The sequence below is a fragment of the Oncorhynchus clarkii genome, chromosome 5 (genome assembly GCF_045791955.1).
Source record: "Oncorhynchus clarkii lewisi isolate Uvic-CL-2024 chromosome 5, UVic_Ocla_1.0, whole genome shotgun sequence".
NCBI classification, from domain to species: domain Eukaryota; kingdom Metazoa; phylum Chordata; class Actinopteri; order Salmoniformes; family Salmonidae; genus Oncorhynchus; species Oncorhynchus clarkii.
The window spans coordinates 60,980,088-61,007,195 of record NC_092151.1 but is presented as its reverse complement, the minus strand read 5'-3'; the positions used below and the strand labels follow the sequence as shown (position 1 = coordinate 61,007,195).

The 27,108-nt window shown below is 45.1% G+C and overlaps 3 protein-coding genes across 8 annotated transcripts in view; 1 reads left to right on the top strand and 2 right to left on the bottom strand.

Annotated features, from left to right (window-relative positions):
* The window catches only part of LOC139409144 (YjeF N-terminal domain containing 3), a 125,258-nt gene extending 104,747 nt beyond the window's left edge, over nucleotides 1-20,511 (bottom strand). The window contains exon 1 of the mRNA XM_071153905.1: nucleotides 20,238-20,511. Coding sequence (XP_071010006.1) covers nucleotides 20,238-20,293 — 56 coding nt within the window. The 5' untranslated portion in view covers nucleotides 20,294-20,511. The remainder of the gene's footprint in view (nucleotides 1-20,237) is intronic.
* A 1,359-nt stretch (nucleotides 20,512-21,870) lies between these two features.
* Nucleotides 21,871-22,683, top strand: LOC139410141 (testis-specific serine kinase 6). Its single transcript, XM_071155585.1, has one exon. The coding sequence runs from the start codon at nucleotides 21,880-21,882 to the stop codon at nucleotides 22,681-22,683; it is 804 nt and encodes a 267-aa protein (XP_071011686.1). The 5' UTR covers nucleotides 21,871-21,879.
* A 961-nt stretch (nucleotides 22,684-23,644) lies between these two features.
* LOC139409143 (transcriptional repressor p66-alpha-like) overlaps nucleotides 23,645-27,108 on the bottom strand; it is a 32,948-nt gene continuing 29,484 nt past the window's right edge. For all 6 annotated transcript variants that reach the window (XM_071153902.1, XM_071153900.1, XM_071153904.1 and 3 more), the window contains exon 11: nucleotides 23,645-26,737. In XM_071153902.1, the coding sequence (XP_071010003.1) occupies nucleotides 26,598-26,737 (140 nt within the window). In that variant the 3' untranslated portion in view covers nucleotides 23,645-26,597. The remainder of the gene's footprint in view (nucleotides 26,738-27,108) is intronic.

Genomic DNA, 27,108 nt, shown 5'->3' with positions numbered 1-27,108 from the left:
TGATACAGCCTGGGAACGAACCAGGGTCTGTAGTGACGCCTCTAGCACTGCGATGCAGTGGGAGGTTCCTGGTAGAAAGCCAGACACGATCCCCAGAGTGGTACATGGGCATCTCACTGTGGTGGCGGTCTGCCTGCTCCTTTTGACAGTAGACGGGGCGCTGGAGTCTCGTGAGCATCACTCCACACTTCACGCCTGAACCACTCATCAACCGCAAGAGCTTCAGTTTGTCTCGGGGTCCACGAAGCCAGGGCCGGCTGAAAACCGAGTGGAAGGGGGTCAACCCAGTGGCGGAGTGACGTAGCGAGTTCTGGGCAAACTTTGCCCATGGAAGGAATCGAGCCCAATCTCCCTGCCGGTCCAGACAGTGACTCCTCAAGAACCTCCTGGTTCATCCTGTCCACCCTCCTGTTGAACTGAGGCTGGGCGTGACCCCGAGCATCTCCATATCCGAGATGTGAATTGTGGGCCACGGTCGGAGAAGATGTCCTCTGGAAGGCCATAATGCGGGAAGACCTGCTGGAATAGTGCCTCAGCGACCTGGAGAGCAGTATGAAGACCAGAAATAGGGATTATATGACAGGATTTGTCAAATCTATCCACTACCACCAAAATGGTGGTGAAACCAACAGAGGAGGGGAGATCAGTAACAAAGTCAATGGATAGATGGGACCAGGGACGCTGAGGCACAGGAAGGAGTTTCCCTGCTAGAGTGTTCTGGGGGGATTGGTTTGGGCACATACGGAACAGGAGTTGACGTAACGAGTGATGTCCTGCACCAAGGTGGGCCACCAGTACTTCCTCAGAGATGGATTGGGTAGGGCGAGAAATACCTGGATCTCCAGCGACGACAGCTGTGTGCGTCCAGGTCAGCAGCTGATCCCTTATCGCCATGGGAATGTAGATGCACTCGGGAGAACAGTTAGTGGGTGCGCGGTCCCTCTCCAGAGCCTGGCGAATGTCCACATCTACGACCCAGACCACAGGAGCTACGAGTCAGGAGGATAGGATTATAGGTGCATTCTGGACAGGACCCTCTCCTAAATTGTAGAGACGGGACAGGGCATCGGCCTTGGTGATTTTAAAAATCTGGGCGATAAGTCAGTGTGAAGTCTAACCTTGTGAAGAAAAGGGCCCACCTTGCTTGGCGCAGATTCAGCCTCCTCGTTGTCTGTATGTACTCTGGGTTCCGATTGTCGGTGAGGATGACGAATGGTTTCTTGGCGGTAATGGTACTTTGTGGTGATTTAATTGAGTCCTCTGTAATCGATACATGGACCGCTGGAGCTGGTGTCCTCCTTGACCACAATACAGACCTCCATGGGTTCAGGCTCTGATCCAGAGTGTTCACTGAGGGAGGGAGAGAAGCGATGAGAGTACCGACGCTCCCGGAGTAGGTTATCCAGATGGTTGGCCATCACAATGAGTGCGTCCAAGGAGAGATTGTCATCTCGACAGGCCAGTTCCATCTCGAGCAGGAGGTCCAGATGGCCGTGGCCCATTCCAACGAGTCTCCCAGACGGCCGTGGCCCATTCCAACGCCCGTCCAGTGAGCAGAGAAATAACCGTGGCAACCTTGGACCTCTTGGTGGTAGGGGCTCCCATCTGGTGTGTAAAGTAGAGGGAGCACTGAAGTAGGAAGCCACAACATTTAGATGGGGTACCGTCATATTTATCCAGGAGGGACAAACGGGCATTGCTGACCTGAGCGCATTGCTGAATGGGCTGTTGTGCTGGCTCGCTGGGTTGACTGGCTGTAGAGTACCCTGCGCTAGTTGACGTCAACGCCTCCCGGGTATGTTTGAGACGTTGCACACTGCGAAGAACCTCTTCCATAGCCATTTTTAGTTGTGCCAGCTGGTCATGATGTTGACGTAGAAGATATCCCTGCTCGTCGACCGTCTGGTAGACATTCTGTGTTGCTGCTGCTTCCATTGTTGGAGTCAGTATTCTGTAAAGTATACCCTGGGAGTCAGAAAGCAAGTGCAGGTGGTGAGTTTAATAATAATTGGAACATTGAACAATATAACAAACACCAGTGGCGTATAGACATGAAACACAAACAATACTGACTGGGGAAAGAACTGAATGGCGTGTCAGATATAGGGGAGGTAATGGAGTCCAGGTGTGCCTGATGATGACATCCAGGTGTGCATAATGATGGATAGCAGGACCAGTGGTCAGTATACCGGCGACGTCGAACACCGGAGGGGAGGAGCGGGAGTAGACGTGACACCGCCAGATCAGAGGCAGTAGAGATGACCAGGGATTTTCTCTTGATAAGTGTGTGAATTTGTCAATTTTGCTGACCTGCTAAGCATTCAAAATGTAACGAGTACTTTTGGGTGTCAGGAAAAATGTATGGAGTAAAAAGTATGTTATTTTCTTTAGGAATGTAGGGAAGTAAAAGTTGTAAAAAAAAAAAAGAATAGTAAAGTAAAGTACAGATACCCCCCAAAAATACTTTAGTACTTTAAAGTATTGTTTACTTAAGTACCTTACACCAATGCACACAAATGACACACACATGTGCATGCACACACACAATCACATGCACAGACACACAGGGGCAGAGAAGAGAGAGATGAAGAGAAAGAGGATAGTCGAACAGGCAAATGTAATGCAGTGTATGCACCTACTGCAACATAACGGATATTCTCCTACTGTCTCGTGTCTTCTTGGACATTGCAGTTGAAGATTACACAATACCACAATGTTCTTACAAAACATACTTGCTTTTATCTTAAACTGAATAACTGTGTTTGACTCAAAATAATGAAAAGCCATATAGAAATATGAAAGGAGAAAACACATCACACTTACAACCTACTTTTCCCTCTCCCACCCAACTGGTTGCACGCCCACGGTTCTATGGTGACTCAAATACAACACGTGAGTGGCAAGTGTTAAAAGCTCATAAGAAAACGACATCTGCTGACAAATGATCTACACAGATCTTATTAACTGATGCCTGCTTCTCTCAGGTCCTGGATGTGTCCTATCTCTCTGGTAAGGTGTGATGTGTGTGCGTGTGTGATGGTAAGTCAGCTACACAGTTCATCAGTGGTCAATGCTCTCATTCGGTCAATATGAGAACATCTTGTTGCAGACATATTTATTTTTGACCCATTTGGATTATAGTTGCGCTGGTCGGTACGACTATATTAGGGATTGATTGAAGCGCAAGGTTAAATTCAAATCTCCCTACGGTCATATCTAAATTCGCAACAGATCCCTCTCGTCATGATCCGTCTGGCCGTTACCGAAAGCCACTATACCAGATTTGACAGGGTCGTTAGCATTAGGGTCGTCATACAATTTGTTGCCCAAACCTAGCTCAAATTCTAGACGTTGGATTAAAACGAGACTACAGCGTCCATAAAATTACAATTAGATCCATTTGGACTGAATACGTTTAAGTGCAACAGTTTTGATTCAAATGAATAATTTAAAATCGCTCTCACATGCACATTTCAGTCCATTAAGAACCAACTATGTGCTGCCTTTTTGTTGCATCTTTTCAGGCGAATATCAGACTTCTAAAAACTGGGAGCATCAACCTCTTGCTGTTGCACAGCAACAGTAGCTAGCTAACACCAGTAACAAGAAAAAGGACGTATTGTCAAGTACTAGATAGGTGCAGTGAAAAGCATTGTTTTACAGGGTCAGCTATAGTAATACGGCGCCACTGGAGCAAATTATGTTTAAGTACCTTGCTCAAGGGCACAGACAGATTTTCACCTTGTTGGCTCGGGTATTCGAACCAGCAACATTTTGGTTACTGGCCCAACACTCTAACCGCATCTAAAAGCAAGCTACAAGCAAAGGAAGCTAGATATGTAGGTATATTTAGCTATGGAACGATTTTTACATATGGCTGACGTCATGTGTGTAAAATAAATCAAAGCATAAACAAATAAGATAACGTCCTTGACTGCTATTATTGCTAGTTAGCTAGCCATCTAGTAGCTACAAGCCATTGAAACTGTACCATAGCTGTATAGATCGTGCACCAACCACAATTCAATGTTGTCAATATATCAGCATAGTTTGCTAGCTAACTAAGTAAAGTTCATAATCAACACCAAACTTTGAGAAACTGCCATGCTGCTAACTTACGATACATGCAATGGGCATTGCTCATCTAGGTACTCCGGCATGATACTTCAGCTAGAAAGCTTTTATCTTACATGTGCAGCCAGATGTCAGTTTCAGCACAAACACTGCTAGCTAGCCGACATTTCCTCAACCAAAACCAGCCTCTCTCAACACAGACTGTAGTTGATAAACAAATTGTCTGGCTAAGAAATAGTTAGCTATGTTGAATCTAAACCCAGCCAATGCACATGCAAGTAGCGCTGTGCATTGCATTGAGTGTACACATGCTAGCTAGCTAATGAGCTAGATCAACACACATTGGACAGAAGACAGGTCGCTGTTCGAGCAAAGATGAAAGAAAAGGCTTTTCAGGAAGTTTAAAATATGTATTTTCCGAACATTGAAAATACTCGTTTTTTGGGATGTTGAAAATACATATTTTCCAGACGTTAAAAAGGTGTTTTCCAGGTGTTGAAATCAGGTTCATTTTCAGTTCTGAATTAAATGTTGAAAATATTTTTTTTATTTTACTGTACTCTGCTGTGATCTACAGTTCTCAAACCTCTCCTCGGGGACCCCCAGAAGTTTCACAATTTTGCTTTAACTTTGAACTAACTATTCAAGAGAATGAGGATTAGTTGACAAGTTTAAATCAGGTGTGCTAGCTCTGGAATAGATAAATTACATGGAATGGCCTGGGGTCCCATTGGAGAGGTTTGAGAACTACTACTCTACTGTGCTCCAAACTTGTGAAACATAGATGTCTATGATTGGTTCAGATTTGGTCAAAGCCAGACCAACCTAGAGTTGGCTTAAACAAAGTTTGGTTCGGAACAAGTCTCGGAATGTCCTTGAGTGGCCCAGCCAGAGCCCAAACTTGAACCCAATCGAACATCTCTGGAGAGACCTGAAAATAGCTGTGCAGCGATGCTCCCCATCCAACCTGACAGAGTTTTAGAGGATCTGCAGAGAAGAATGGAAGAAACTACCCAAATACAGGTGTGCCAAGCTTTTAGTGTCATACCCAAGAAGACTTGAGGCTGTAATCATGACCAAAGAGGCAGTCAAAAAATAACACTTGTTTTCAAGTGTAACTTCAGTAATAATGGTTTTTGGAAACAGCGCTGAGATTTTACAATGAACTTAGCCTTAAGATGCTTTTGCGAAACCGGAACAACTGAAAGAACAACTGCTCTTTCCATGACATCGACTGACCAGGTTAATCCAGGTGAAAGCTATGATCCCTTATTGATTTCACTTGTTAAATCCATTTAAAAATCAGTGTATATGAAGGGGAGGAGACGGGTTAAAGTAGGATTTTTAAGCCTTGAGACAATTCAGACATGGATTGTGTATGTGTGCAATTTAGAAGGTGAATGGGCAAGACAGAAATTGTAAGTTCCTTTGAACGGCGTATGGTAGTAGGTGCCAGGTGTACCAGTTTGTCAAGAACTGCAACGCTGCTGGGTTTTTCATGCTCAACAGTTTCCCGTGTGCATCAACAATGGTCCACCACCCAAAGGACATCCAGCCAACTTGACTCAACTGTGAGAAGCATTGGAATCAACATGGGCCAGCATCCCTGTGGGGTGCAACTGCAACTTGCTAATGTTTTGTATACTCTTAAGGCATATATATGTATATATGTATAGATATAGGCCTAATTTAAATGTGTATTATTTTAGCATTTCCATCTCCATTGCAAAAATAAATGCAGATACACACAACTTTAAGCTATGTATTCATTTGACAGAAGTAATGAACTGTCCATTGATCAGCACAGCAATTAATAAAACAGGACCATGTTAGTAAAACAAGTGTTTCTTAGCTTATGTCAATATTACACAGGTAAGCTAACAGTTGCAGGAATCAGGAATGGAGACAGGCTTTATAGACATCTGTATATGAGTGACTGTGTCCAACACCTGTTATGTGGGAATCTACTGACCCCAAAATACATTTTCTCAATGACATGTATTGCTAAAATAAAGGTTTAATGAAATACAGGCAGGCAGGTAGCACATTACAACAAGACAAAAACAGTTCAAACAGCTATGCACAGTTTATTAGGTCCCCCCCCCCCCGTTCACGAAAATGGTTTGCGTCTACAGACAATGATCCAGTTTGTCCCGAAACAAAGCGTAGTAGATACAGCTCCAACAGCGCTGGAACCATTCATTTACCTTTCCAGACAGAGGGCTCCATTGGAAAACTCATCTGGCACTAACTTTGTTAGCAGCTTATCTCGGTTAGCGGCTCTTTCAAGCAGACCGGGACAAAAAAAATTGCGGTCCTAGCTGTTAAAAGCTAACTTCAAAAACAAGTTTGGTATTTATGTTTAACAAAGATTGGTTATGTTTTAGTTAAAACAACAAACCAAGTGTTTCCAGTATAGTGGTCAGCTGCGCATTCTGATGACTTAATGTCGTGGAAGGGGGCAAAAATGTTCCACTCCTTTCAGCTAAAAACAAGAAAAAGTGTCTCCAGTGGACCAACACTGGACAATAGAGGAGTGGAAAAACAATTTTCCAAGATGGCGCAGCAGTGAGACGTGTTTGTTTTAGTTCCATGTAAATATTCAGGTCTTTTTCGTTTTTTGTATACATTTCATTATATTTAAATATATTTTTTCCATTTTCGAATTAAATATAACTTCCTGCAACCCGCCTCACCCAATGTGGTAGGGATCTACTATTTCCTAGACCTTACAACTGGAACCTCCATCAGCAGCTAGCCATCAGAAGCTAGCCAGCTAATTAGCTACTAGCTATTTAGTCATTGTTAGCCACTGCTAGCAGTCTTTACCTTTAGCTCGGACACCAGCCGCTTTAGCCCAGATAGCCTGGATAATAATACCTGCCAGTCTACACAGCGCAATATCAGCCCTGAGCATGTCAGACTGCTTTTTTTCTACTACATCACCGGATTCCTGCCGCAAGCTCTGGACCATTACACCTGATCTTCGCAGGTAGCTAGCTGCTATCGAGTTGCTATTGTGGCTAACACCCTTGTCCAGAAGCATGCACCAGTTAACCTCGAGCTAGCCTCGAGCTAGGCCCATCTCCCGGCTAGCAAACGAAGTACACCAACTACAATACCTCTCTTACCAATTGGCCTGGACCCTTTGTCGACACGGAGCCCCGCCGATCCATCACAACTGGTCTCCTGACGTAATTCGGCCGATGTGCTCTCAACCGGCCTCTGCGTCGTGGATGTTGGTGATGATCCATCTGCTAGGCCCGGCCCAATAGCTTCCTGAATGCCGTGTCTCCCGCTCGCCTAGCGCAGTAATTGACTACCGAAAGGCTCCCTGTTTCATCTATTGCTGCTCATTGGACCCTATGATCACTCGGTTACACAGCTGATGCCTGCTGGACTGTTCATTAACACGGTACTTCCTTTTGTTTATCTGTCGGCCCCAGCCTCGAACTCAGGCCCTGTGTGTAGCTAACTGACCCTCTCTGCCCATTCATCGCCATTTACACGCCATTTCATCGCTATCAACATGCCTCAGATAGCTTAATTAACTGGCATCTCTCGAGATGCAACCTCTCTCATCGTCGCTCAATGCCTAGGTTTACTCCCACTGTACTCGCACCCTACCATACCCTTGTCTGTACACTATGACCTGAATCTATCCTACCACGCCCAGAAATCTGCTCCTTTTATTCTCTGTTCCCAAAGCACGAGACAACCAGTTCTTATAGCCTTTAGCCGTACCCTCATCCTACTCCTCCTCTGTTCTTCTGGTGATGTAGAGGTTAACCCAGGCGCTGTGTCCCCAAGAGCTCTCATTTGTTGACTTCTGCAACCGTAAAAGCCTTGGGTTCATGCATGTTAACATCAGAAGCCTCCTCCCTAAGGTTGCTATATTCACTGCTTTAGCACACTCCGCCAAGCCTGATGTCCTAGCAGTGTCTGACTCCTGGCTTACGAAGGCCACCAAAAATTCTGAAACTTCCATCCCCAATTTCAACAGGGGGCGGAATTGCAATCTACTGTAGAGATAGCCTGCAGAGTTCTGTCATACTATCCAGGTCTGTGCCCAAACAGTTCGAGATTCTACTTTTAAAGATCCACCTCTCCAGAAATAAGTCCCTCACTGTTGCTTCTTATTCTAGACCCCCCTCAGCTCCCAGCTGTGCCCTGGACACCATATGTGAATTGATTGCCCCCCCATCTATCGTCAGAGTTTGTACTGCTACGTGACATAAATTGGGATATGCTTAACACCCCGGCCATCCTTCAATCTAAGCTAGATGCCCTCAATCTCACACAAATGATCAAGGAACCTACCAGGTACAACCCCAAATCTGTAAACATGGGCACCCTCATAGATATCATCCTGACCAACTTGCCCTCTAAATACACCTCCGCTGTTTTCAACCAGGATCTCAGCGATCACTGCCTCATTGCCTGCGTCCGTCATGGGTCCGCGGTCAAAAGACCACCACTCATCACTGTCAAACGCTCCCTAAAACACTTCTGCGAGCAGGCCTTTCTAATTGACCTGGCCGGGTATCCTGGAAGGATATTGACCTCATCCCGTCAGTAGAGGATGTCTGGTTGTTCTTTAAAAGTGCTTTTCTCACCATCTTAAATAAGCATGCCCCTTTCAAAAAATGTAGAACGAAGAACAGATATAGCCCTTGGTTCACTCCAGACTTGACCAGCACAAAAACACCCTGTGGCGTACTGCACTAGCATCGAATAGTCCCCGCGATATGCAACTTTTCAGGGAAGTCAGGAAGCAATACCCACAGTCAGTTAGAAAAAGCTAGCCTTTGCTTTCCTAACAGAAATGTGCATCCTGCAGCACTAATTCCAAAAAGTTTTGGGACACTGTAAAGTCCATGGAGAATAAGAGTACCTCCTCCCAGATGCCCACTGCACTGAGACTAGGAAACAGTGTCACCACTGATAAATCCACGATAATCGAAAATTTCAAGAAGTATTTCTCTACGGCTGGCTATGCTTTCCACCTGGCTACCCCAACCCCGGCAAACAGCTCTGCAGCAAGCCCCGCAGCAACCTGCCCAAGCCCCTCACGCTTCTCCATCACCCAAATCTAGACAGCTGATGTTCTGAAAGAGCTGCAAAATCAGATCCCTATAAATTAGCTGGGCTAGACAACCTGGACCCTCTCTTCCTAAAATTATCCGCCGCCATTGTTGCAACCCCTATTACTAGTCTGTTCAACCTCTCGTATCGTCTGAGATTCCTAAAGATTGTAAAGCGGCCACGGTCATCCCCCTCTTCAAAGGGGGAGACACTAGACCCAAACTGTTAAGGACCTACAGTTGAAGTCGGAATTTTACATACACTTAGGTTGGAGTCATTAAAACTCATTTTTTCAACCACTCCACAATTTTCTTGTTAACAAACTATAGTTTTGGCAAGTCGGTTAGGACATCTACTTTGTGAATGACAAGTAATTTTTCCAACAATTGTTTACAGACAGATTATTTCACTGTATCACAATTCCAGTGGGTCAGAAGTTTACATACACTAAGTTGACAGTGCCTGTAAACAGCTTGGAAAATTCCAGAAAATGTCATGGCTATAGAAGCTTCTGATAGGCTAATTGACATCATGTGAGTCAATTGGAGGTGTACCTGTAGATGTATTTCAAGGCCTACCTTCAAACTCAGTGACATCATGGGAAAATCTTTTTTTTTAAATCAGCCAAGACCTCAGGAAAAAAAATGTAGACCTCCACAAGTCTGGTTCATCCTTGGGAACAATTTCCAAACGCCTGAAGGTACCACGCTCGTTTGTACAAACAATAGTACACAAGTATAAACACCATGGGACCACGCAGCCGTCATACCACTCAGGAAGGAGAACCGTTCAGTCTCCTAGAGATGAACGTACTTTGGTGCGATAGGTGCAAATGAATCCCAGAACAACAGCAAAGGATCTTGTGAAGATGCTGGAGGAAGCAGGTACAAAAGTATCTATAACCACAGTAAAACAAGTCCTATATCGACATAACCTGAAAGGCCGCTCAGCAAGGAAGAAGCCACTGCTCCAAAACCGCCATAAAAAAGCCAGACTACGGTTGCAACTTCACATGGGGACAAAGATCGTACTTTTTGTAGAAATGTCCTCTGGTCTGATGAAACAAAAATAGAACTGTTTGGCCATAATGACCATCGTTATGTTTGGAGGAAAAAAGGAGGAGGCTTGCAGGAGGCCATCCCAACCCTGAAGCACGGGGGTGGCAGCATCATGTTGTCGGGGTTCTTTGCTGCAGGAGGGAGGGACTGGTGCACGTCCCAAAATAGATGGCATCACGAGGATGGAAAATTATGTGGATATATTGAAGCATCATCTCAAGACATCAGTCAGGAAGTTAAAGCTTGGTCGCAAATGGGTCTTCCAAATGGACAATGGCCCCAAGCTTACTTCCAAAGTTGTGGCAAAATGGATTAAGGACAACACAGTCAAGGTATTGGAGTGGCCATCACAAAACCCTGACCTCAATCCTATAGAAAATGTGTGGGCAGAACTGAAAAAGCATGTGCGAGCAAGGAGGCCTACAAACCTGACAGTTACACCAGCTCTGAGGAATGGGCCAAAATTCACCCAACTTATTGTGGGAAGCTTGTGGAAGGCTACCCGAAACGTTTGACCCAAGTTAAATTGTTTAAAGGCAATGCTACCAAATACTAATTGAGCGTATGTAAACTTCTGACCCACTGGGAATGTGATGAAAGAAATAAAAGCTCAAATAAATCACTCTACTATTGTTCGGACATTTCACATTCTTAAAGTAAAGTGGTGATCCTAACTGACCTAAGACAGGGAGTTTTTACAAAGATTAAATGTCAGGAATTGTGAAAAACTGAGTTTAAATGTATTTGACTAAGGTGTATGTAAACTTACGATTTCAACTGTATATCCATCCTACCCTTTCTTTCTAAAGTCTTCGAAAGCCAAGTGAACAAACAGATCCCCGACCATTTCAAATCCCACCATACCTTCTCCACTATGCAATCTGGTTCCCGAGCTGGTCACAGCTGCACCTCAGCCACGCTCAAGGTCCTAAACGATATCGTAACCGTCATCAATAAAAGACAGTACAGTGCAGCCGTCTTCATCGACCTGGCCAAGGCTTGACTCTGTCAATCACCGTAATCTTATCAGCAGATTCAAAAGCCTTAGTTTCTCTCATGACTGCCTCGTCTGGTTCACTAACTACTTATCAGACAGAGTTCAGTGTGTTAAATTGGAAGGCCTGTTGTCCGGACCTCTGGCAGTCTCTATGGGGGTGCCACAAGGTTACATTTTCAGGCCGACTCTTTTCTCTGTATATATCAATGATGTCGCTCATGCTGCGGGTGATTCTTTGATCCACCTCTACGCACACGACACTTCTCTGTATACATCTAGCTCTTCTTTGGACACTTAACAATCCTCCAAAACGAGCTTCAACGCCATATAACACTCCTTCCGTGGCCTCCAACTGCTCTTAAATGCTAGTAAAACAAAATGCATGCTCTTCAACCGATCGCTGCCCGCACCCGCCCGCCCGACTAGCATCACTACTCTGGACGGTTTTTGTTGGAATAGAATATTGAAAAGGGACAATGTTTTAATCAAAACGGAACCAAAAGACATTCAACTTCAGGCCCAGGTTAAACTCTGGTCTTCTCCTGGACTACAAGACTCCTTAGAAAACGATCCTCTGTTATACACCATTATAAATATGAGGTACGTAAAAAGAAATTCAGAGACCTCCCTAAAATAACCCTGGGCAAGCTAGAATGTTCCTGTGCTCACCGTGCTGGAATTTGGCCTCCTGTTGTCATGGAGATGAAAATAAATCGGGGGGGGGGGGTCGCTCCCAATCTCTATCAAACTGTTCCCCTTACTGCTTCTTCACACCTCTCTATGCTATCCATGTACACACGGAAACACATACACACACTTCAGTCCTGCCCACTATCTCTTATACCCTCGTGACGGTACTATACATTCCACTCTCAGGGAGATATTGAGCTAACATAACATGCTGGAGCTGAGAAAACGTCTCTCACCGAGGGAGCTGCTCGTACCCTCCACAAGGGTTGTTACACAGGCAGTAGCCTGAGTAAATACTGCCAAGCTTTATCCTGAGCCCTTGGCATCAAAGGGACAAGGAGCTGCTCTCATTGGTCCTGCCTGTCCTGTTAACCCCACCTATCACTATGCGTAATGTTAGCAGGGGTCCACGCACATACTCAGGTACAAAAACATCTGCGAATACACTACTACTCATACCGTATTCATGCTAATGGAAAAAGGGGTAATACTGCACTTCTCCTCCCCAACAACTGATTCAGTCAATACAGCAAGAAATGTGATATCTAGTCTGCAAGTTTCCATGGAACCAATATATAATGCTATTTCAAGTATCCCACCTTACCAATATACGATGAGAGGGTGAAAGGGAATATTAAATTAGTTATTTTTGGTTGGAAGGCACCTCTAAGCTCTGTGAAATTATCCCAGGCTCTGCACATTATAATGTACTTTGCCTCTTGAAAGTGAAATAATGAGGAGGACACTGATTGGTAGAGGACAGAGAACAACAACAATGGAGAGAGTATTGGGAAGGAGAGGGCATTTTCTCAAGGGCATCTCAATCACATTACGTTTTCCAGGATGTGAAGAGCCTGTACTGAGTTTTTTTCTTCCATCACAAACAATCTCTCTGATTCCCACTCCTCCCCTCTCCAGCTCTACCTGTCCCCCACAGCACACACACTCTCTCTCTCTCTTCATTACAAAGACTTAGCCTCTACTGACGCTTATTAGAGGGGTTCGGAAGAGAAGAGAATCTGTCCATCTTACTTATCCTGCTGAGTAGCATCAACCTTTACTTCCTTAATCACCTTCATACACCCCTAGCTCAGTGTGTCCACAGAGAATACACACAGGTGTTTTGGCCAGAGCATCATTAAAAAAAATCTGATATTTAGAGGTCAGATAAACAAGATTTTTCTCAGTCATTTGAACAATCTAAAATAAATGTTTGCCTTTTTGAACAAGCTCATTTGTACAGAGAAAGCGTTTTCCTGCCCTTTTCTCATTCTCTCTTTCTCCCTGCCACCCTCCCTTTTCTCATTCTCTTTCTCCCTGCCACCCTCCCTTTTCTCACTCTCTCTTTCTCCCTGCCACCCTCCCTTTTCTCATTCTCTCTTTCTCCCTGCCACCCTCCCTTTTCTCATTCTCCCTGCCACCCTCCCTTTTCTCATTCTCCCTGCCACCCTCCCTTTTCTCATTCTCTCTCTCCCTGCCACCCTCCCTTTTCTCATTCTCTCTTTCTCCCTGCCACCCTCCCTTTTCTCATTCTCTCTTTCTCCCTGCCACCCTCCCTTTTCTCATTCTCCCTGCCACCCTCCCTTTTCTCATTCTCTCTTTCTCCCTGCCACCCTCCCTTTTCTCATTCTCTCTTTCTCCCTGCCACCCTCCCTTTTCTCATTCTCCCTGCCACCCTCCCTTTTCTCATTCTCTCTGCCACCCTCCCTTTTCTCATTCTCCCTGCCACCCTCCCTTTTCTCATTCTCTCTTTCTCCCTGCCACCCTCCCTTTTCTCATTCTCTTTCTCCCTGCCACCCTCCCTTTTCTCATTCTCCCTGCCACCCTCCCTTTTCTCATTCTCTTTCTCCCTGCCACCCTCCCTTTTCTCATTCTCTCTCTCCCTGCCACCCTCCCTTTTCTCATTCTCTCTCTCCCTGCCACCCTCCCTTTTCTCATTCTCCCTGCCACCCTCATTTTTCTCATTCTCTTTCTCCCTGCCACCCTCCCTTTTCTCATTCTCTCTCTCCCTGCCACCCTCCCTTTTCTCATTCTCTCTCCCTGCCACCCTCCCTTTTCTCATTCTCTTTCTCCCTCCCACCCTCTCTCTCACTCATTCTCTTGTTCTACTGTGTTGAAAGCCTGAACACCCTGCTGAATGAAGCTTTGGGTCGAATATAAACCAGACTCAGCAGTGTTCTGTCAAGGGTAGCTAAAGAAGACAGGAACTATCCAGAATTTAAACATTCATAAGAACAAAAGCTCCCATCTCAGAAAATGTTAGGCAGCTGTGTCCCTCGTTCCACCCTGCCCAGGGGACTGGGAACGGCTAGCTAGCTCTGCCCAGAATGGATGTACTGCTGTTGGCAAAGACAGTGTCCCTCTCCCTGTCTGCGGGTCTCTTAACCCTGCACACGATCAGCAGGCCACAGTAAACCAGAGACTGTATGAAAAACCAGATCAGAGAAGACATCCTTTTTCACTCCCGTAATTCAATTGAAGCAGGCCTATCTGCAGCTCCGCGCCCACCCACACCCAGGCCCCCGCAGCCCACCTCCTCACCCCTCACACCCTCTCACTTCAAACACAATAAATCAAGTGCTTGTTACACCTTTGACTTTAATGGCCTGCAACCATTACAGACGATACATCATCCCACTTTCTGAGTTTCCACCCTCCTTCCCTCCTCCTCATTCTCCATTATTACGTTTGGAACCACCTATAAATAAACCCCTCAGCTCAGCCGCCCCTCAGTCACACAGAGAAATTGAGCTTTACAGCAGAGCTGCTGCCAATGTGGCAACGACCAGGAGGCAAGCCAGAGGAATAACAATCAGGCCTTTGCTGCAGTCGAGACAGATGGACAAGACAGACTGATGGACAGGCAGGCAAAGCTGTCTGGGACAGCAGTGTTACGCAGGTCGACTGGCTCTGACACAGAGAGAGAGAGAGAGAGAGAGAGAGAGAGACAGAACTAGCCCAGCCGATTACACTGACAACACTCCACTCTAAACAACATCTATCATTGCCATCACATATCCCTCCCATCTTCGAAGATAGTTGCTATGACAATAACAGTTCCAGTGGTCAGGACTGTACAATGCTGGTCCGACCAATCAGAATCCATTCACCAAGACTGTTTTGATCAGGGGGACTGGAATATGTTCTGGGTCGCCGTGGATTGATGTCAGTCTTGTCGGGAAACTGAAGGAGAGAGATGCTGCTGATAAACATGGAAAGTTGACCGTGGTCAATTGTATAGTTAAACAGTACAAATACGACATACGCAGATCGATCAAGATGGCGAAACAAAGGTATAGGGGAAAAGTGGAGGAGCAAATCAGCGGGTCAGGCATGACGCGTATGTGGCAGGGACTTCTAACGATCACGGATTACAAAAAGATCGCCAGGCACGTTGCGGACAACAACACCACCCTACTGGACGAGCTTAACATCTTTTTCTCATGCTTCGAGCAAAACGACTCTTCACTGCCGAGAGAGAGAGAGCCCCTGAGGACAATGAGGGCTACGTACTGACGGTCTCCACGGAGGACGTCTGGAAGTCACTGAAACATGTCAACCCTCGCAAGACTGCTGGCCCAGATGGCATTCCTAGCCGCACCCTCAGAGCATGTGCTGACCAGCTAGCTGTTGTGTTGCGTTTTCAGACATTTTCAATCTGTCTCTAGCTCAGGCCGTTATCCCCACCTGCTTCAAGTCGTTCACTGTCATCCCCGTGCCCAAGAAAGGGAAAGTAACTGAACGACTACCGACCCGTAGCACTCACTTCCGTCATCATGAAGTACTTTGAGAAGCTAGTCAAAGACCACATCATCTCCTCCCTCCCCGACACACTCGACTCTCTCCAATTCACCTACCGTCCCGACAGATCCACGGACTACGCAATAGCCATTGCACTGCACACTGCCCTCATCCACCTGATCAAAAGGAATGCATGTGAGGAAGCTCGACTACAGCTCGGCCTTCAATACCATAGTGCCTTCTAAGCTCACGGCCCTGAACTCCTCCCTATGCACTGGGTCCTGAACCTTAGGCAACATTACCTCCTCCACACTGATCCTCAACACAGGGCCCCACAAGGGTGCGTCCTCAGTCCCCTCCTGTACTCCCTGTATACCCACTGAGTGGCCTCACACAGGTCAAACTCCATCATCAAGTTCGCTGACGACACGACAGTAGAAGGCCTGATTACCAACAACAACGAGATGACCTACAGGGAGGAGGCATTATGACCGCGTGGTGCTAGGTAAACAACCTCTCCCTCAACATCAGTAAAACAAAGGAGCTGACTGTGGACTTCAGGGGGAACCAGGCTGGGCACGCCTCCATCCTCCGAGGAGCTGAAATGGTCAAACCTCACGGACACCAGGAGGATGAAGAAATTGGTGTTGCAGGAAGACCAAGAAGGTCATCAGGGACCCCAGCCACAGACTGGTGGAAGCGGGGAGAACACACAGTATAGGAGCATCATGGTAAAAACTGAAAGACTGGCCAATAGCTTCTACCCCCAGATCATCAGGCTGCTGAATAACCACCCTAGTCATCAAAATGTTTACACTTTAGTCATTTAGCAAACACTCTTATCCAGAGCGACTTCCAGGAGCGATTAGGGTTAAATGTCTTGCTCAAGGGGACAGAGATTTGTTTCACCTAGCCAACTCGGTGATTCAAACCAGTGACCTTTCAGTTACTGGCCCAACACTCTTAACCGCTACGCTACCTGCCGCCCCACTACCTGCTCCCCCTGTCCCCCAAGACCCCCCCGCTGCTCCCCCTATGGAAATGTTTTCCTCGCCCTCAACTGACATCTTCCTTGCCCCCACCCCAATGGTCATTTATCATGTTACAGTTGTAAATACAGCATATTATTATTATTATTATTTCATTCACTTCCCTTTGACCTGCACTGTTGTAACGGAGCTTAAGGTTGTCACTGTACCCTGCATTTATATCTGTAACCCTGTGCATGTAACTAATAAACTCTCCAAATCTTATAATAATACATAAAACAATGGATGCATAAGTAAAATATAAATCACGCACTACATAATGCAACCTATCGCTATGCATTATGAAGGGAGTTATTGGTGTTTGGTAAATGAACCACTCATCAGCATGGTTATGTGAGTGGCTGTTTCCCTGCAGTATACCTAAAGCCCAGAGGTAAGGACTATAAAAGCAGTGTAATCTGTTACTGGCATGGCTTCATATAGCTTCATTAACAGCATTATCCTGCACAGGCAGCAAACAACCAGGGGAGATCAGTGAGACTGGAGCTCTCTCTCCAGGGTAATTCTCTACTCTATGAGGCTCACGTCTGGAAGGCAGTGGCACTACAGGACTCATTACAATGAGTGTGTTAGAAAGAGTGGCAATTAGGTTTACCATAGGGGACATGGACAATGTTGAGACAACATCACTCAGAGGCTGAAAGACTGACACTAGTGAATGTGAGGATAATGTAAACCAATCTCACTAGTCAAGTTCATTACATGCTAATGCAGACTAAATGAATACAGCATGGCAAGTAATGCATATCAATGGGCTGTCAGCTACACTATATATACAAAAGTATGTTGACACCCCTTAGTGGATCCGGCTTTTTCAGTCACACCCGTTGCTGACTGGTGTATAAATATGAGCACACAGCCATGCAATCTCCTTAGACAAAAATTGGCAGTAGAATGGCCTTACTGAAGAGTTCAGTGACTTTCAACGTGGCACTGTCATAGGATGCTACCTTTCCAACAAGTCAGTTCATCAAATTTCTGCCCTGCTAGAGCTGCCCCGATCAACTGTAAGTGCTGTTATTGTGAACGTCTAGGAGCAATAAGGGCTCAGCCGTGAAGTGGTAGGCCACACAAGCTCACAGTACGAGACCACTGAAATGCGTAAAAATCGTCTGTCCTCGGTTGCATCACTCACTATCGAGTTCCAAACTGCCTCTGGAAGCAACGTCAGCACAATAACTGTTTGACGGGAGCTTCATGAAATGGGTTTCCATGCCTGAGCAGCCGCACACAAGCCTAAGATCACCATGTGCAATGCCAAGCGTCGGCTGGAGTGGTGTAAAGCTTGCCGCAACTGGACTCTGGAAACGCAAGTGATGAATCACGCTTCACCATCTGGCAGTACGACGGACGAATCTGGGTTTGGCGCTACCTGCCCCAATGCATAATGCCTTTTCTTGTTTCAGCATGACAATGCCCTCTTGCACAAAGCGAGGTCCATACAGAAATGTTTGTCAAGATTGGTGTGGAAGAACTTGATTGGCCTGCACAGAGCTCTGACCTCAACCCCTTCGAACACCTTTGGGATGAATTGGAACGCCGACTGCAAGCCAGGCCAATCACCAAACATCAGTGCCCGACCTCACTAATGCTTGTGGCTGAATGGAAGCAAGTCCCCGCAGCAATATTCCAACATCTAGTGGAAAGCCTTCCCAGAAGAGTGGAGACTGTTGTAGAAGCAAAGGGGGGACCAACTCCATATTAATGACCATGATTTGGGAATGAGATGTTCGACCAGCAGGTGTCCACATGCTTTCGGTCATGTAGTGTATCAGGCCAGTAGCGGTGACAGTGACAGACCAACCTCATATGTTTCATGCCAAGCTAATACATACAAATGAATACAAATAGAATGTCTGTTGGTAATGCATATGAATGAGCCATAGCTATCAAGGCTGGTGACAGTGTGACAGGCCATCAGGACATAAAGACCAGACACAGGGGTGTGACAGTGACAGGGAGGGTAGAAATCTCCCCAGCATCCATACATTAAGCCTGTAATATCCCCATTGTGTTATATCCAACACCATGTAATTGACCATGTTCCTCACTGACTGCATGGTGCCAGTATGTGTCAGTCAGTGTGTGTGTGCGCGCATTTGTGTTAGTGTGTGTCTCTACGTGTGTGTGTCTATGTGCAGCGTGTGTTCGCGCAAGTATGTGTGAGGAGAAGCCCCTTCAAAACACCTATTTTGGCAGTGCTAAGCTGTCTCCTGCTCTATAGATAGAGGAACAAGCCCTCTCTGTGTGGACTATGAGGACATGTGGCTGAGTGCAACCTGCTGTGTTGCCCACCGCCAGGTACCATTGTCATGGTGTTATGTAATGGACTGATTAACTAACAGGGCCGATTTACAAGTGACGAAATGACATTAGGATGGCAGCAGGGACATGGTCAGCATAACAACACTGAATTAAACATAAATAGCTGACTCAACCACAGAAACCGTCATTATAATTCAATCAGGCTTCTTGATCCCGCTAAGGAGGAAAGGAGGAGAGAGAATGGACCTAGCTAGAAAACTCGCAGCAGATTTTCTGGGATTGATTTCTGTTTTTTGTGGGGGGGGGGTTCCATAGTCTCTGCCGAAGTCTTATCGATGTCAACGCCAATTGTAAATGAGAACTTGTTCTCAACTGGCCTACCTGGTTAAATAAAGGTGAAATAAAAAATAAAACATGTACTAAAAGCAATGCTCAAAGATCAATGTATGCAAATTGTCTTTAGAGAAACCATTTGATATTCATATATTCATTCATTATAATGTAAATGATAGAAAACATTATCCTAGGGGATTTGCTCATGCAACACCTCTATAGCCCTACCTACGCACTGTAGCCTATGCATCCTCTGTGTCAAGTCACAATAGGGAGCCAAAGGTTTGTGGACACACGTTAATCTTATCCATCATCATCTTTCATTCCGACACAGAGTGTAGGTAATTAAAAATCAGCCTGGAACTTTGTCTTCTGTCTTAGACAGACAAGGGATCTCCGGCAGGTGATTACACATCCTGCTCCTCAACAGTACCTGACAGGCAGGCAGAAAAATCAAGCACCAGCAGGTGTCATTGCAGCCTTGATTTGAGCCCCTGATCTCTTTCTCAGACACGGTCTTGTTTGCTCTCTTTTTTTCCCTCACGCGCTCTCTTTCTCACTCACACACACACACACACACACTGTGATGTGGAGGGCAGAGATAGAAATATGAGTTGGTGCGACAGGTTCCGTTATCTGTTGCATAAAAGTAAGGTGAATGAATGCAGCCGCTGGCAGGACTGCTCTGGACACCTGTCTCTACACAGAGAACCTCTCTGGATGGAAAAACTGCGTCACACACCCAACTTTATGTCTACAACATAAAAACATGCACAAGAGCTCATACGCCATCAGTGATCAAAGGTCAGTTCATATTTATAAGCAGGATGTGCAAAACAGAGTTCACAAGCCATAATAAAAGTTGTAAACTACTGAGGGTATTGGAGAATTTAAGTGAATTGAGAGCAGGAATAGCTGTGTTGTCCTGATTTTGTTGGTGCCTACCTGAGATAGCGCAGGGGCTCGATGGTCTCCGCCGGTTCAGTCGAGCTGTGGTTCATCTTGTCAGCCTGGGAAGATTCAGCACAGAAGAAGAAGAAGGGAAGAATGAGTTGCACTGCTTTACAGAATACACTCTTGTTCTCTCTCTAACTGCCCGCTATCTCCCACTCAGAACCTTCCTCTCTCTCTCTGGCTCCTGTTCTCTCTCTCTGTGATGAAACCGGCTAGCTGTTTGTATCAGTAGCCCTTCTCTAGACGAGGCAGCCAATTAAGAGGCAGGGAGACACGGGAGTAGCCAGCTTATTGGCCCAGCCTTCGGTGAGTCATAGCAGCTCAGTCAGCCAGAAAGTGGCTGAACCAACAAACCCTCTGTGGAGAAACTGGAGCAGAGTGGGGAATGACTCAAAGCTCTGCAAGTGGCACTCACACACAATAACAATGCCAATCACTTTATAGAGGAGGCAGGAAATGCATATGGATTTAGATAGAATTGTACATATTTGCTGGCATTGAGCATAATATAACATTCACAATGTCATATGTACAGTATAGTCTAAAATACCAGATAAATGTATTGCATTTAATTAATTTATGGTTTCATCTGCATTGCCTGAAACTTGAAATAGATGGGATTTGACATCAGGTTTAAATGTGTTTAAAGCATCAAAGAGAAGTTTTAAAAAATGTAAGGGAAATCCCCAACAGCACACATACACACAGCCACACATTATGCATGCAAGTGTATGACACAGACACACGCACAACCTCCATAAGCAAAATTGAATATAGTATAGTTAATTTGCACAACTCTTGCCAATAGCTGCCAAGCCAAGGGCTGCAGCTCCTAACTGGGTCATGTTAACAAACAATAGCTCACATTCTTCAGGAAAGGTCAGTGCTGCGCTCAACATTCTAGCCTGTTTGTTCAGCGTTCTAGCAGGCCTGCTCTATAAAGTCTGCTCATTTTATGAACAATTGAAAGGCCAGCTTTTTTGGTCCGTTTGTAGAGTGGTGAGTGACAGGACAATGGGAAGACACTCTTCTGGACACCAATTTTAAGGTCAATTTAGATTGGACTACATCCTTTTAACACCCTTGTTAAAAAGGAACCCCAAACAGCTGTACCAGTATATTTTTTGAGAGAGAGGTGGATAAGGCAAAAGGAGATTCTTGGTGCAGTCTGCCATCCTGAGGTCATATGAAGACATTACAGCCAACAGTATTCAATTATCGGAAGTCTACTCTAGATGGAATAGAACTGTCATTTTGTTTAATTTCATACAGCTAAATAGTCCAAAGGTGATAGAAATCTAGTTATTATTGTTCAGATGCAATAAATCTGAACACGAATATAGTACTGTAAGAGAGGAGGACTACAGTAGCCTAGGCCTGCCACTGAAGCTTAGCGACCCTTAGAATGTCGTCACGGTTTGTCACAATGTCGTCATAATGCAGGCGCAAACACGCCCGTGACCTTATCAATAAGTGTATCTAGTATATCACAACGTTGTCACCGCCACCTGAGAAACATCCAAACGTTCCTCAAATTGGTCGAAGAGCTTGTGACCACTCGGGGTTTATTCCCTGATGGAGCAGCAGCAAGACAAATTTTGAAGAGCAGTAAGTCAACCATACCTTTTTGAAAATGTACACAGAGAAAGTTCTGCGCGAGATGGGCTACAAGTTGGGAGCAACAATCGGCGAGGGAAGCTACTCCAAAGTGAAATTAGCCAGCTCCCAGAAACACAATTCTGAGGTGGCCATAAAAATTGTGGACCGCAAAAAGGCTCCCCACGACTTCGTCCACAAGTTTCTACCCAGGGAGCTGACACTTTTGAGGGGAGTGAGACATAACAATATTGTACATGTGCACGAATTCATTGAGGTTTGCAACGGCCGACTATACATAGTGATGGAGGCGGCAGCGACGGATCTTCTCCAAAAAATCCAAGAGGTCAATTCCATCCCCATAGCCCAAGCCAAGACCATGTTTTCCCAGATTGTCAGCGCTGTGAACTATCTCAATCAAAACAACATCGTCCATCGGGACATGAAATGTGAGAATGTGCTGCTGACTAGGGACAACCAAGTAAAGATCACAGACTTTGGTTTTGGGAGGTTTGCTAAGGGCTACCCTGAGCTGAGCAGCACCTACTGTGGTTCAGCGGCCTACGCCCCACCGGAGGTACTCCTCGGAGTTCCATACGACCCTAAGAAATATGATGTGTGGAGCTTGGGTGTGATTCTCTATGTCATGGTCACTGGGTGTATGCCGTACGACGATTCCAATGTCAGCAAACTCCCACGGGCTCAGCGCAAGGCCTTGATCTACCCGGACGACGTCACCGTGGAAGAGCCATGCCAGCAGTTAATTGCCTATCTGATGCAGTTCAGCCCTTCTAACCGCCCGACAATCCAACAGGTGGCAGAGCAGTCTTGGTTGCAATAAGCAAGAGGCCAGGACAATGTGAGTGATTAAATCATGTGCAATTGAAAATGTCTTGACTTTCGTTTGTTCCCCATGTAGGCTAATAAAAGTTATTAGCGGTCAGCTCTTGGAAATATTGTAGGTCTAGCCTACTAATAATACTGTAATATGCTATTCACATGTAGCCTATTCATCACGGACAGTGATTTTATATTCTCAAACAATACAATGGTATAAGTAGACTCGGGAGACCAAAAACGCTGCAATCTAAAAGTAAAACATTCAATAGTTCGTAGGTCTGGCTACTTTGCCTAGCCTACTTTTTTTTCTGCCATTCATAATGAACACACATGAAGCAAACCGTTCACTGATTAACTGTTAACCTGGCAACTGTCCTGTTGAAACAGAAAACGGTCTAATTCCATGGTAACAATATCTGAAGGTTCGTTTACACCTGTAAATCAAAAAGGATGACAGATGCACTGGCCGCGTTGTCTACACAGGCACACACCACACCCACAGCTTCAAAATGTCGAGCACAGAGAGACGCAGGTCTCTTACCGTGAGCCAGAAACATGCTCACAAAGCGAACCCAAGAACGCACGGCAAGTGGAAAGATACTCTGCTTTGGAGCGTCATGACCAGACGGCCAACACGTACCTCTCCAAAATGGCGAGTATTTTACGCACACCTATGCGGTCTTACTATTGATGGAAATGTGGATTCTATGCTGAATTCGAAATCATGCCTTTAGATCATTTATGAATAGACTCTTGGGCAATTTCAGTGACGTATGTGAGTGGTATAACAAATATTAAATCCCTGATGACCTTTTATATGGCTTTGAAAAGGGCAGGGCAATAAGCCTGATCATGTTATAATTAAACTACAAGGTAATCTAATTAGTTAAAACATTTTAGTCAGGAAAAGTCATTCAAATCAACATTATAAAATTATAACAAAGCCTGGACTAAAAAGGAAAAGGGGTTAAATTGTTTATTTTTTACTTGATAGAGCAAGAAAACAATTCTAAACAAATAGGAACTTTTTTTTTTTTAGGGTGAGGCTAGGCTACACGGTAAACAGTGCTAGCACCCCAGATAAAACGGAATGGTGTTAGTCGTCAAACAGCAGTAGTCAGGACAGCACACTAATGGCTGCTGCACCTGCAGCCTGGAACCAGAGATAGACAGAGGACTCATCTTTATATCTGTGCCATTATAGCATGGACAGCACCATTGAGGCCATCCCCATTTTGAAGTAGTCAATTTATTTTCTTTGCGATTAGCTGATCCCTCCTGATAACCCGGTTGGACATGTCACCAGGAGGGATCAGCCAATTAAGTTGGAAGTCCCACTGAGTTGACTATATTAAAATGGTGGAAGCCCACAATGGCGCTGTGCATGCTAATACAGCCTTTTGGCGACTTAGAGGCCTTGATCATTCTCTATGCCTGGAACGCATGCCAAGGACCCCAACCATCATGGCTCTGAGCAGGGCTCCAGAAGATGAACAGGCAAATCTCAAATGACACCCTATTCCCCATATAGTGAACTGCTTTTACCCAAAGCCCTATTAAGTAGTGCACTATATGGCAAATATGTTAGAGATGAAAGCCCATTTATCTCTCTGAAATCTCATAATAGGGTAGGTATGGAAGGGGGGGGGGGGGGGGGCAAATCTATAACAATGGGAGATTAGCCAAATTGCTTGGTGGTTACAGAAAACAACGGGATTCATATGAAAAGGACAAGCTGGGGAGTTGCTGTATGAACCAGCACTTTATTAATTAACACTTACGGTGTCTCATTGTTAACACAAACACACTTGGTTTATCCGGAGGTCTGGAACACCACACACACTGCTATCAAAACGTATTAAATCAGGGGAAAGCATGTACTCCACATTTGTTGGAGGGGGGGAAAAATAAACAAGAGAACCTAAATTAAAAGCATTGTCTGATAATTTCCTTTCAGTTTAATTTCTATTAGGCCACTGAACTGTTGTGTAGCTCTGAACCATGTTTGGATACAGAAGCTCGACCTCATAAGACCTCATACTGACACAGCACCGTCTTATTCCTTCTGAGAGGGAGCTTTGTAAGCATGGTGCATATTTCAACACTTTCTTACCCTGTACTGCACCACCTATATAAATGCAATACCGCTGGCATTTCCACCAGATGGGCTAGCAAGCTAGCTAATTAAGGGATCTGACATAACTCATACTCTCCCTTGTAAAAGAAAACAGAAATAAAAGTATAAATGTTTCTAGGGTTTCGCATAACTACATTCTGAAAGCTGTCCAGCTTTTTAGACCAATGAATGGGCGCGCGTAGAAAACACTGGACAAGAAAATCATCTAAAGTGGAGATCCATTGGAACTGAGGGCATAAGCATACATCTTAACTAGTGACCCTATAAATATACCCAGACACAGCATGTGTCTGTAAGAAAAGTAATGTCCCACAATCTATGACTAAAAGCAAAATGGCTTCATAAATTGAAGTCCCTTTCCCCTCCCCTTTTGCATTTCAGAAAAAAAAGCACATCCCGTCTATTTTGAACATCGAGGATTTAAAACAAGAGTAGAATGAAAGGATAATTTGGGCTGCACCATTTCTTTGGAAGGCTCCATTTTTAGTTTTTTTAAAGTTTTTTTTTTACCATTTACAAGAATAGTCCTCCCACAATGTGTTCCGTGTTTGTACATATTAAAAAAGTTAAGTTAGTTACTTAATCCTTTTTCAGCTTAGAAAACAAAGTCTTTCAAAATGAAACACTAAACCAACAGATGTAAAACCACCTCAACAGTAATGTTACCTTTCAAACAAACAGAGACCTCCGCAAAAGAGTCCAGTTCCAAAATAGAAGGGAGCAGAATCTTTTGACTTATAAAAAAAACAAAAAATATTCTAACATTCAGCCATACAAAATAACCAGACACACTCCGGGCTGCTCCTCTGTTCTGCACACCGTCGGTTCAAAGACAAGGCAGTCTATTCGGTGGATAGATTTTGTTCTTCTTCCAAAAGTCTTCTTTTCTTTTTTTTTCAAAGCTGAAGCTATTTTAGTATTCCTTGGATAGTCCTCTAGGCTCACACCTTGATCACACCGATAGTCATTGCGCAAATTAGTACGCAGCATCATCTGGATATGTGTGCAACAAAAATTCAACATTCACCGTCTGCTACCATTTCTGTCAAGCTGTCTATGCATAGTTTGACGCATAAGTTAAATCCAACGTATGCACCACACAGAGCGCACTGAAACTGCCTCTGCAACGCAATGCTGCAAGGCAAACGCAGCGTTCCATTGGAAATGAATGTACTTCTGGTGTAACAAAATGCAATAAAACCGTCGGTGTGATCGAGGCATCACCCACAGTCCCTGCCACGACATCTGTCTGTCTGCAGTCTTGTGCCACCAGCCATGCCAGGCTACCACTGAGGCCAGAGAGAGACCCGGTCCTGGCTCTCCCAGGTAGAAGGGGGAGATGAAGTAAGGCGCATCATTCACAGTGGACAATGTTGACGGTCGCGTCACCTGGATAGCCAATCAGAGCCACAGACACAGCTGGACTGGGACATCCCTCCCTCTCGGTGTGAATGTGTGAAGATCAAAACTGACCAGGAAAGGAAGCGAGGCACCATAAATATTTGAGATTGTTTAAGTCCATGCCACCCTTTTAGATGTAGCATCTCTTAGAGCCCTGTAGTCTCCCAGTGCAACACCAGTGCGCCACACTAGAACTGAAGACTCACAGGAAGATAGATGGCGGAGGGAGAGAACATAAGGAGAGGTGCGTTTTAGTTTTTATTTCATTGGTCAATGGTAGATTATGTGAAATTGTTTTCCAGAGAGGAGTCCTTTGTTAAATTGATAATAAATGACTATTATTCAGATTAATAATAAGGGTTGATAGAGGGGTGGTGTTATTTCCATGTGTTGGCTGTCTGGGAGATGGAGCGGGAGGGGATCATGTCCAGGAGGTACTCTCTCTGGCGCTCCAGGTTGGCAGAGGTGGTGGTCTTGTTCACAGACAGGCTGGGGTTCACATATGCCATGGTCACACCTGGAAGGAGACGATAACCACAGCAGTGAGTACACAGGACTGGAACCAGGGACACAAACAGGAAACTTCTCAAACACCCTCTACCATCCTTTAGCCTGTCTGCAGCCATTACAGCAAAAATCAAGGACACACATTTTTTTATTGGAATGAATGGATTCTACATTTTAAAAATACACAAATGAGTCTGATCCACCACCAGAGGAAAGGCAAAGAGAGAGAAAGGGTCAGCTAGCTAAAGCCTATCTACATCTCAGAGCAAGCATACAGTCACCCCATTGAGGTAGTAATGCACCTTCCACAACCTTTTATGACACTAGAATGTATTTTAGGTCGCCAGGGAGAGAGAGAAGAGGAGAAAGAGGGAGAGGAGA

What these genes read in the sequence shown, in the direction of transcription:
- LOC139410141 (XM_071155585.1), top strand. Translation starts at nt 21,880, where the DNA reads ATGTACACAGAGAAAGTTCTGCGCGAGATGGGCTACAAGTTGGGAGCA.